General features: G+C 46.0%; 1 protein-coding gene across 1 annotated transcript in view; it reads left to right on the plus strand.

Annotated features, from left to right (window-relative positions):
• Positions 1–12,539, plus strand: part of vps13b (vacuolar protein sorting 13 homolog B) — a 338,610-nt gene that overhangs the window by 96,872 nt on the left and 229,199 nt on the right. Inside the window, 2 exon segments of the mRNA XM_080857284.1 lie at positions 2,043–2,177; positions 3,353–3,532. Coding sequence (XP_080713410.1) covers positions 2,043–2,177; positions 3,353–3,532 — 315 coding nt within the window.

Here is a 12,539-nt window from a genome sequence, read left to right on the forward strand (position 1 = left end):
TTTGAAGCAATTCCTTGGACAGTGCCAACTAAGTGGAAGAATGGGCATGCTGTGGTGCTCTGACACACACTCACACACTCACACATCAAACACACACACTCACACACTCTCACACACTCACACACACTATTAATTCTTTCTCCCTGCATATGCTGGGCTCATCTTTCACACCGGAAACCTCACAGTATCATTTCTCAATCATACTGCCTTGTATTTGAAAACATCTCTCACCAGGGAACTAACATTGACATTTCATAATGTCTGTTTGTGTAGTCTTCCCCTGCCGCAGCGCAGCGCCGCACAAACTCCCTTTCCTCGGAAAGATGGCAGAGTGGCAGATTTCCACACCGCAGGGAGTTCATGGGTTCTTGTGCACCACTGGCTTGTCCTTTTCCGCAGCCAGCGTTGCAACCAGCGGCCTTTAGAGAACCCCAGTGTTTGTGTTTGTGTTTCTTTTCGATCAACAGGGGCGCGCCGCTTACTCACTGCTCCCGGTCTTATCCGGTGCGGGGTGATAACCGTGGGACTCTGGCCCGAGCAGGTGCCCCTCATAAACCCGGGGCTGGATCAAACATCCTCCTACCGTCACATTTTATAAACCTTTAACAGAGTCCTAGACAGCTCCCATCACCTGTCGCTTGTAAACTATGATTAGCTCATGCTCCAGTGACGGGATCCTGTCGTTGGCAGTTGGGGAATAAATGAATAGGAAAGCTTTGCCAGTCAACCAAGTGCTTTATTTATGGGCACGTAAGTGCAGTAATATTCCAGCGCAGTCTTAAGTCATAAGTTTGACATTATTAGGAGTTTGATGTTCAGAAAATGGAAGGCTGCCCGAGACTGTGACCTTTTGGATATTGCCTCAGGTTAATCATAGTGCTACTGTCACGTGTCTGTGCCGTGGATTCGGATTTGAATAAAATTGTGAATCATCTATATTGCTGGCTTGATCTATCTCCACATCATACATCTCTCTCTCTCTCTCTCTCTCTCTCTCTCTCTCTCTCTCTCTCTCTCTCTCTCTCTCTCTCTCTCTCAGAGCAAGGCCTTTATTAAATCTTCCCTTTGTAGCCTGTCCTGCTGTACCCACACATCTTATGCATGTCCTTGTGGTCTGCATCCTGTCAAAAACATGGTGAAATACAAGGTCCAGCTTTTGTGCCAACCGCCTGTGCCTTTGCATATACCTTCCTACGGGGGTGTGACAGACAGACAGACAGACAGACAGACAGACAGACAGACAGACAGGACACTGAGGGAGTATGTGTTCTCTGTCCTCATAAGGCCACTGACAGATGGAACTAATAATTCAGACCCCCCCCATCTCAATTTTTTCTGTCTCTCCCTGCTATCGCTCAATCAGTCTGTTTTGTTGTTTATTGACTGGCAGGCTCACTATATTAAATGTGGTACTTCCAGTTTTTATTTTGGCCACAATGTGGACAGAGTTGTAGCAGTGCACATGTAAAAACAGTTGGCAGGCAGACATGCCCGCATCTGTGGAAGATTCCGGATTTGTTCATACAGCCAGACTGGATTGAAATATTAGTCCATCGCAGAGACAGTTTTTTGTTCTCAGAGTATCTGTTGCCATAGAAGCCTAAAATATATATAAAAACATTGTTTTCAGCAATTGTAATCCAAACATAAAACATTTTTTACCTTGTACAAAGCTAAATTTGCGCTTCACTTTTTGCTAGTTGATATATATTTTTCCTCTCTGTATTTGTTTATGTTAATATTTTGTTGTGGTAAGCACCATTTCTACGTATTAATGACAACATATTTGGATGTTTTAACTAGCTGATGCTATGTTTGTTGTATATTGATAATAAGAGATCTATACTGAACACACACACACACGCACACACGCACACACGCACACACACACACGCACACACACACACGACTCCCATACACTAAGTAAGGGCGTAAGGTCATAATTATGATGATGCGGATATTGGAGTACATTCCTCCGTAACCACACCACGGCTCTACCCGGGTTCTCTAATGGCGGTTCTCTGTTCTCTCCCCCTTCGTAGGTGTGAAGCCATCGAGTTCCGCGCCCGTCCTGGAGGCCTCCGTGCAGAGCGTGGAGCTGAAGTTGTGTCGCCGGGCGACAGTGCAGTGTGCCTCGGGGACGGTGCGGGCCATAAAAGTGTGTGCCAGGAGCCTAGGTGTGTGCAGCTGTGCCCTGTTAAACTTAACAGCCCATGGGGGAGAATATGTCTCTCGCCCCCTCACCCCATCCCCCCACACACTCACTTTCTTTACACACTCTCTCCATTTCCACAGTCCTGTCGGTTTATGTGTATCAGAAAAGAAGCAGACATCTAAAAATGACTAGAAAGGGAGGGAAGGGGGGGAGGGGGGCAGCTAGTGTTTGTGTGCGTCTTGTCCTTCACCCTACAGGGTGAACCGAACAGGTGTGGCCCACTATGTCGCTTTTCCATTGGATCACATCTTTCACTTTACGCCAACCGTGGCCGCTGTCTGCCTTTGTGCTCTCCTTGTTCCATGAGCTGTGTGAGTGTACGTATGCGCTCCATATTTATTACAAGCTCATAATCTACAGTGTTGGGCCAGAAATCACTTCAGCCCACAGTTTCCTCCCATACAAATTAGATTTAGCCAGGAATTACTGTCTAAATTAGAGTTTAATAAGAGTTAGATTACACTCTTGTTTATTGAGCATGGGCTAGCCTACACATGGCTTTCGAAGGCGCTAGACTCACATTGAGCTACAGGGGATGTTAATTGCCAAGATATATTTGGCAGCTGTATGTGTATGTTAAATAGCTGTAGAAAAAAAAATGAAGCAAGACTTGGCTTCAAATGTTGGACAGCGTTCACAGTGAAATGAACATTTATGCATGCGTGTATCTGATATTGTTGTATTATATTAGGCCTGAATGATCTAATGTGTGTGTCTCTTGTGGTGAACTTTTTAGCGGTTCGGACGCTCTCCCAGAAACTTGCACATTCCCCACAAAAGTAACACCCACCCAGGGTCTTTGACACGGCCATATCTTACACTAATTTCAGTGACTAATCCTGGGAGTGACGCAAGCACTCACTTTATATCTTCTCATGAATTACAGACAGTAATCTCACACACAGTAATCTCATATGCCATTGTAAAACAGACATCTTTGTTTATTGAATGCATCATAAGATAATACCAAGGAGAGCAACATAAAAAGACAGAAACCCATAAACCACTTGATTTGGAAAGTTTATTGTCGTTGATCCTGTGGTTGTAAGTGATCTTAACATTTATTTAGATGTTTTATGCCGTAATATTGTTGTCTAATGGTGTTGAACTCTGTGCTCTGTGTCTGTGTGACTGCAGGTTCTGCAGAGGGCCAGAAGGAACGCTTGGTTCCGCTAATCCAGGGCCCGTCTGACACCAAAGAGCTCCACCAGAGCCGCTGGCTGAATGAGTTGCGTAAACCAGAGTCCCTGCTCGCCCCCGACCTGCTCGCCTTCTCCGTTCAGGTGCCACAGCAGGGCGACGACTGCCGCAACTCAGGTGAGAAGACACACACACAAACACACACACTCACATACACACACACACACACACTCACACACACACACACACACACTCACACACACACACACACACACAGAGTTTCTCTCACACACACAGTTTCTTACACATACACGCACACTTGCCCCTCACCCCCTCTCTTTCACACACTTATGTTCTGGTGTTCTGGTTCTGGTGGTCAACATATGACCCCACACCCTTATTGTTTGGGGACAGGGAATAAGTCCGTCAGGTCTGCTTGGTGGGCTCCAGGTTGGGTCCTGAGGTGTTAAATGTTCTAGATGGCAACCAGACAAAGGCAACGGGCACCTTCTCTAGTTCCCACAGCTGGGCTCCTGGTGACTGTTTGTATTTAGACGCTTATGCCAGACAAGATTTCACGTACTCAAAAAGCGAACGGGAATTCACCTCATTGGTTCTTCTTCCTGAACCAAGAAAAAATCTAAATGGACACAAATCATCAAGCCCTGGCAGCAGAAACTAGCGGTGTCTGTTTCACCGCGCGTTGTTTGGATGCTGTCTCGAAGCGAAACATCGCTACTTTCCAGCCGCTAACTTTTGGATTCCCCGACTAGGAGATTCCCACTGCGTGTAGGCAGCTGCTTGAGGCAGATTTATTGCGGACTCGCACACAAGCACAAACACACGAAAAAAAAATCAAAAATCCCTGAAAAATCCCAAAAATCACATACCAGGAAACCTTCACCTGTGACCCAGTACATTTACGGCAGCCGTCCTGACTTCAAGTCAGCTGGGCTAAGTAACGGGCAGACAGGGGGAGAAGCCGAGCGCGCGTGTAAAACAATACCTCGGCGCGGAACCGTGGCTAGGGCCGGTGGTGAAGCTCTGACTGTACATCACTTTAAAGGCCGCTGAGACGCGCCGAGGGCCCGGCTCTGAATCACGCGAGCTGGAGGCCTTAAACATGTCAGCGGCCAGACATAGCAGCTCTCTACCGAGCCCAGCCTCATCTCTCCCCGCAAAACCCAGAGAATCCTTGGATAGGAACATGAAACAAGGAGGATTTGCTCAGTCAGAGCCCCTCCAAGCCCAGCTCCCTTCCTCCAGCCTCTGTGCTGCATGCAGTCGTCCATCACCCGAATATGACACATTATTTACAGGCTCCACGCATTACTGCGGAACATCTGAGTCGCAGAGTTGAAAACACAGGATCCGCAGGGAAGCCCCCTTTCACAGATACATCATCCTGTCTGTCTGTGTGTCTGCTGCATCGGTGCTTTCGCTCCTTCTTCCAGCTACCAGGGCCCGTGTTGGGGCCTTCCCCTGACAGGCAGACTTTAAACAGAGCACCGTATACGGTGACATGGGACTCCCCGCTCCACGGTGGAGATGGGGCTAGATTTTTTATTTTTTTACTGCTTCTTCTTTTTCCGGAGGTATCACAGTAAATTCTGCTAAGTGCATAGAGGACCATTACTATGATTTAGGGAGCATATTATTTCAGCAAAGCAATGCCTCATAAATGCGCTACATACTTTGGAATATTAAAACCTGATCCGAACAGAAAACAGGAGACAGCGGACGAGAGGCGGATGGGGATGGTTCCCAGAAGCCAGAGCTGTATCTGCTGCAGATGTGCACCCCAGCTCCCTTCTCCAGCTCTCTCTCTCTCTCTCTCTCTCTCTCTCTCTCTCTCTCTCTCTCTCTCTCTCTCTATACACTCCCTCCCTTTCTTCCTCTTGTTCTGTCTCTCCCTCTCTGCGTAATTTTCTCTTTGTCTCTTTCACTTAAACTACCGCTTTCTTCCTCCTTTCTTTCCTTTTTTCTTTTCTTTTCTTTTTTTATTCCTTTTTCTCTCTCACTCACTAACTCCTTCCTTGCCTCTGTAACTTCTTTTGTTCCCGGTTGTTAAACTTTCTCTCTGTCTTTTAACGTTCTTACTTTTTACATCTCTTTCCCCCTTCTTCCTTTCTTTAGTTTTGTTCTTTCTTTGTCTGTCTCTTTCTCTTGTCACCATTTTGGGATGCAAATTGAACGCGATCCCATGAGTAGAGCGCATGTGAACACACTCAGTATTTCTGCCAAGTCGTCATTTAATGTCTATTAGACCTGTCAATATGCAGGGGGGAGAGTGTAAAGTAACAAGATCCCCTCCATACCGTGTAGGAGCACGTTTTCCTAGTGTATGTGTGTGTGTGGGCGCGCCTGTGCCTGTGTGGGAGAAAAACACGGAGGATACATGTATGTTGGTCTGGTTTTGTGTTTAACCTGCAAGTAAAGTGGGAGCTAGCTAACCAGTTAACCCCCTTTGTCACACGACACCCAAAGTCGATGCGTCTGCAAAGTGAGATTTGTCCTTTCAGTGCTCATTCAATCCCTGTTGCACCGTTAGAAGTCTCTGGGTATTTTTGTCCCAATCACATCGCAGCTCATACATTAAAAAGCGGCCTGCGTGGTCTGGGAGGTACTTCCCAAAGCCATTAGAGCAGCTCTGCAGTCTCGCATATGCGCTCGGCTCCCTGTGCTGCATGATAAATTTGACCTTTTTTTCTCCACTGTGGACATGAAACGTGGATTTCAATATTATATGGTCATGAACTCCTCTCCCTTGGGCTTACTCAAAGTTCAATGTTTGCGATGGTGACATTTTTAAATCATGGAAGCGCTTGGCTCGCAGATCAAATGAATTTTTATTTGTCCCATGTGGCACTGTTGATTCTATTTAGCGAATAGAATCCTTTTTTTTATCCCTTAGGAATGTGATCATTAGACGTCTATTGAAAGGGAGCTGAATGCTGTCAGACACCAAAGACACGCTGGAGACATTATCCAGCGACGCGTAGCCATCTCTCTCAACTTTATTTTCGATCTTTAAAACAGCTCCCGGGTCCTTCGTGTATAATGCCATTTAAGGGATGGATCTGTCTTGGTTGGAGCCTCAGTCCTGATCTAACCCTATAAAAAAGGAACAGACGTTAAAACAAGTTAAACAGGGGAGTCAGTCAGTGAACATGGTATATAGTTCAGTAGGATTCATCCCCCCGTACAACAGTAGAGTTAAAGTATCCTGCTGAGCATAAAAAATCTGTTATACTAAAATCAGTGAACGGACTGCTTTATCAAGATACAGCATTTTTGCCTCTTTCAAAAAATACGCTTTTTATGCTCTGAGCCCTTGCAAATCGTTGCCAAGGTTTATACAACAGAGCGCACACCAGAAGGCTATTTTCCCCCCCGAAGCGAAGAATACTTCTAGTGTTGGATTGTTTATTGATGTGAAAATGCAGTCATGCTCATTTATGAAACAAGTCTCCTGTGATCACATTCCTGCATAGCATTGTCTGTCTCCTAGTGTTTCTGTGGAAGCTGGGGAAAGTGACGTGGCTGTCATTGGTTTTGGGTCCAAACGGGTCGCAACAGACGTGCCGTTGGGCCACGGATTTCTTTCTCTTCGTTTTTTTTTTTCAAAGTCAGCGCCCATAACCTCAGCTAACACATTCATATTATTATGTGTAATCACCTTGAAATTACATGAAATAATTCACAGTCCAATCCAGCTCTTTTTTTGGGGGGGGGGTCTTTTCTTTGTTTTTTTTTAACACATTAAATCAATCTCTGTCTCACAAAGTCCCCTAACGAAGATGGGCTGGGTTTGAATTCGGCCATCTACATATGTTTTGCATCTAATTGTTTACCAGGGAATTAAAACAAAATTCCAATTTACTTAGAAAATGGGGGTTCGGCACTCACAAAATACTCCCGTAGACCCAGACCAATATGTTTTCATTTAATGAGCCTGAGGTTGGAACATACTTATAAATTAGACACAATTAAAGGCATGGGATTTATCACAAAAAGAACCAAGCAATGTGGCTTTGAAGAGTGTGGCTTTTATAGGCACCGCTCTATATAATAATTTCATACTCAGTGTTTAACCCTTTGCGTTACAACTTGTTGGTCTCACATCAGTTCTCTGAATTGCAGTGCCTTTCCAGAGTAGAGAGTCTGCCAGCAGTCATTTTTAGTTTTTCTTTTACGTTTTTTTTTTTTTACTTTTGTCAGATTTTGGGCGACATACTTGTACTTTTTATGTGTGTCTGTGAGCTGTGAGCTCTGACTCAGTGGGTAACGAGAACCAACAGGTCACAGAAAACAAACAGTCAACATAGGCAACAGTTTGGAGAGAGTGTCTGTGTTTGTGTGTGTTTGTGTGTGTTTGTTTGTGTGTGTGTGGGTGTTTATGTGTTTGTGTGTGTGTGTGTGTGTGTGGGTGGGTGGTGATGAAGTAGAGGCTCATATGACTCCAGCTGAACCCCCCTCTTCAGTGGCTTACTGTAGGTCAAGGCCACAGTCCCAGGGTCCTGCTCCCAGCTCCAAGCCTGTCACACAGGACCGCTCTACTTTGGGAACAGTGGCTTGTGTGGTCAGAGCTCCCCTTCCTCCCTCTCCACTCCACTCTGTGATGGGGATTGGGGTTGGCGGGGGGTTGCTTTGCAAAGGGACGTGCAGAAATTCAAGTTGGGGGGGGGGGGGTTGTGGTGTTGGGTGTTGTGGTGCCCCCCCCATGTGAACTCAACTTTGGGTTGCAAGTCTGCAGGTGTTCTCCCAACCCATCCCCAACGGGGGAGGGGGACGGAGGGGGGAGGGTCCTGGGGTGGGCTTTATGATCATAAGAACAGAGAAAGCGAAAGAGAGAGGGAGAGTGGAAGAAAGAGAGAGAGAGAGAGAGAGTGCATGTGTTCTCCCCAGGCACACCAGCAGCTGCGAGACAATGATTTATGCCTCTCTCAGAACTGGGGGATTTCGAAATGTTACATTTAATCAAACGCACAGAGAGCGGAGCAAATGTTAAAGATGTTCCATATAAAGCATGCAGTTTTGATCTCTTTACCATACCCGGCAAGCTGTGGGAATACAGGAACAAAGTCATCTTTAATCTTAATTTAAACATATTGAGAGGGATTATGAAAGCAACAAGGAATTAAGGAACTGCCGAACGCGCTAATACTAAACATATTTAGCCCCATAATTGCTTTCGAATCTGTTTTTTTCCCCCCCTGTTTCGTCGTAGATTATTGGCCAAACATTACACAGAAGAGAACAGAATGTTTCAAAGGTTGGTGTTTACGCGCCGCCCAACCAGCTGCAACAAGGCTGGGTGTTACTAGCGAGAGGAATCTTATTTGCACTTCCTACAGACGTGACAGTTTAATTAAAGCTTTTGGCGAGACGTCATGCACCTGAGCTGACACCTTGGAGAGTGGCGGATGATTTTTGGAGATAAGTGCAGGGGAACAGTGGGCCCCTTTGTGAAGGCTGACACCACATTAATGCATCCATGCGTGACCAACGGATTATAGGACCACAGACATCTTCGGCTAATCTGTGTAAACAAAAGAGGCTGCTTCTTCGGAACATGAATTGCGCGTCACTGTGTAGTGTAGCAAGTGCACCAGTGTCTGTGTGTGTGTGTCTGTGCGTCTTTGTGTCTGTGTGTATATGTGTATAAGCAACAAATATGTGTGTGAATACTTGAGACTGAGAAAAAAAAAGTGTGTATTTGAGTTTCTATGCATCTATTTCTGGAAACCTTGACAGCAAAAAAAAAAGTCTGAATGAACTTGTATGAATTTGTAGTAAGTATTAAGACTATGCATGCATTCAGAGAGTTTGGGCCAATGGAGAGTGTGTGTGCGAGAGGGAGTTGAAAAATGGGAAGTGGATATGAATGCTCATCTGTATGTGTTAGTGTGTGCGACTGTTGTGTGTGTGGGAGTTGAGAGAAGAAGAATGAGAATGCATATGGAAACATGGACCAGGTGGGCTCCAGCAGAACCTCACAGACCCACAGACACGCAGAGCAGAGCAGAGTAATGGAAGCAGGTGGACTGGGGACCGAGCTGGGCTTTGATCAGGGGCCCGGACGGCTGGTGCCCTTGAGACCCCTCTCCGTCCCACTCAAGATCCCACCCCCCCAAACACACACACACACACACACACCAACCCCCCTTCTCTCAGTTGGCCTCTGCTCACTCCATCTGAAATCGGATCTCCATATGGGCATGCAGGGACCCCGCAACTGGGTGTGAAGCGGGGTTCCCCTGGCAGAACTCCCCGTTTGAACGTCTCACAGGCCTCTGACAGCTTGTGCAATACCCATCGATCAGCGGGGCCAGTGAATGTAAGCACGAGCTCTGTCATTGAAAGACATGGAGGATAAAAGCAATGTTCTGGTGTGCGTCCAGTTTCGATGCCAATTCTATCCACCGCAACGTTGTTAGACTTTTGTTAGACTTTTGTTGACTTCCTGTCTTGACATCGTCCTGGTATGGCTTGGTTACCCTTCCTGCCTAAACTTGTTGCCGAATTTCATCACCCAGGCGAGAGGCATAGCATAGCATTGTTTTTATTTGGTTGGCTCTCCTCTCCTCTCCGCAGGGCTGTTGTCTGGGCCCGGCTGTGTTTTGATGCACTCGTCTCACCCCCGCCGTTTTCCAAATAAGCAGTGCTCACCGAGAGGGAAGTAATGGAGAACGACACGCCGTTTCCCAACATGACAGTTGACTTTTGCCAAAAAGAACGACTGCTGCTGGCCTTCCTGCAGCTATGTAAACATCAGTGTGTGTGGCTGACCTCGCTGGTGGCTCTAGCCGCTGGGCTCCACTTCAGCTCCATACTGTAGCCATGTGGCGCTTAAGTAGGTTACACTTTGCCCCGCTCTGCTTACCCAGCCTGAGGGGCTTGATGGACTGAGTGTAGGCTGAGGAGCAGACACTCACTCTGTTACATGGTAACCTTTTCACCTTTGAGTGTCTCGTTCTTCCTTTGAGCTTGGAACTGAGAAACATCGCTTATATACAGTTGCATGTAAAGGTTTGGGCATCCTTGTGGAAATGTCAGATTAAGATGATTTTTAAAGTGAAAGAAGTAAAGAAAAGATAAAAAGATAAAAAATGTAACAGTAATCGTGGATTGTGTCAAGGTTTGGGCACCCTACTAAAGTCAGCACTTAGGAACATCCTTTGGCAGTAATCGCAGCTTACAATTTTCTTTTTTGAAATGGCTTAAAGGCTCTTTATTCTTGATACATGAATTTCAACCACTCTTCCTTGCAGATCACTTCAAGTTCTGATATATAAATGTATGGTATCTTGCATGGCCATCATGTTAAAAATTTACCGACGGAATTTCAATCATGCTTATCATGAAAATGTTCTTGGCCCTCAAGATCTTGTCTTTATCGTAACAGTAACCCTTAACGGCCATTTTTAAATAACATTTCAGTCATTGGAAATGCTAAAGGGTCTTTTTTTTAAATTTTTTTAAGACATGTGCCCCAAGCTATGCATGCAACTGTAAAGCCCACTGTCGGGGGAGCTGTTTGGTGTGCAGATCAATTGACTTAAATAGCATACTTAAATGCGTACTTACCGATTGCATTTAATTATGTATCCTAATGATCTATTTTGTTCTGTTGTATGAGGCTTTAGCCTTTAAGCCTGTCACCATAGTCTTGGTTTACAGTTGCACACACTTGTTCAGCTGTGTTACTTTTTTTCAGTCATTGGAAAAAAAGCTCCTCTGTTAAAAGTATTACCGACTCCTCATTGAAAATATGCACTGTGGCTCTTCCAGTGAGCCCTCCCCTCGCTGATATTTTCCTCCATCTTTGATTGAAATAAATGGAAGGAAATGGCTCATCGCGTCCAGGGATGCCATCGGGCATGTAGAACAACATTAAGCACGTCAAGGCAATTGATTCCACGCGGGGGGAACCTAGGAGAAAGGCAATGCCTCCTCATCCCCGCTGCCCAAACGATGGCCCATTACTCGAGTCAGCCAAGTGTGAACTTGTTGGACTACTTCAAACACTCTCACAGTGCCTAAAGCCGCCACGGAGTGTGGGGAAGTCCGACTGATCTCACCTCTCGGCCCCAGTGTGGACATGGGGGGGTGGGGGGGGAGTTGGGGTGGGGTGCATGGTGGTCACGCTCACAACGCTCTGGAGATAAGTGTCCGTTACTATCAGGAGCAGGGCCGCTCGGGAAGCCTACAAGTGTGAACAGGGGTCGTTCCGGGTCGTCGGCACTTCTCGTCACAAGGAATGAGCCACCAGGAGAGAGAGACGGGAGGCAAACAGTGCCTGAGATAATTGCGGCCTATGGAAACTGTTGCTCTTTTCTTCTCCCCAAACACTGTGATTCTGTTGGCAGCATTTAGACATGTTACAGTATGGAGTTTCTCTGGCTTAGGTTGTTATTGCTGATGGGAATTACAGAATTTGATTTATAACACAGCCATATTCATAAACCCCTTTCAAGTCTTCTAGTGGCTGTACAATGAAACAGAGAGGAATACTGTGCTTTGAAATGCAGGACGATAATACATAGTGCATTAGTAAAATGAAGATTTTAATTGCTGCAATTGAAAATTAAATGTTTTACGAGGTGCTTCTGGTGTACACTGAATAAACTGTGAACTGCTATGGAGACAGATATGATACAGGAGGTATTATGTGGACAGCTCTTCATCTCAAACGTGTGTGTATAAGTAAGAGAGGTTGTGTTTGTTCTATGGAGCCATCACTCAGAGATCGATGGGCCATGCCAAGTGTGGTCATTTCCCTCTTAGTGCCCTCCCCACACGCACACACACACACACACAACCCTCTCCCTCTTGCCTGTTTAAATCATGGGAAAATAAAGTCCTTCTTCTCTCCTTCTCTCTCATTGTAAAGGGGGCCATACCCTTTGGCTACCGCGCAGCTGGAAAATTTTGATCTTGCTTGTCAGCTACTGGGCGTAATGCAATTCCCAGGGCACCACGATTCATTTTCCACCAAGGTGCAATTCATTTTCAGTGTTTGTCAGAGGAGACACTCGCGCCGAATGCCTTTCCACGGGTCCACTCGAGAGGTCCAACAAAGTTTCTCAAGTGCTCCCTGACTGCACAGTCATTAGAGTGAGTAATTATAAATGAAAGTCCTTTGTGAGAGGCATTACGTTCTCCCTCCCTTCCTCCCTCC

This window comes from Sprattus sprattus (assembly GCF_963457725.1).
Source record: "Sprattus sprattus genome assembly, chromosome: 19".
Taxonomy (NCBI): domain Eukaryota; kingdom Metazoa; phylum Chordata; class Actinopteri; order Clupeiformes; family Clupeidae; genus Sprattus; species Sprattus sprattus.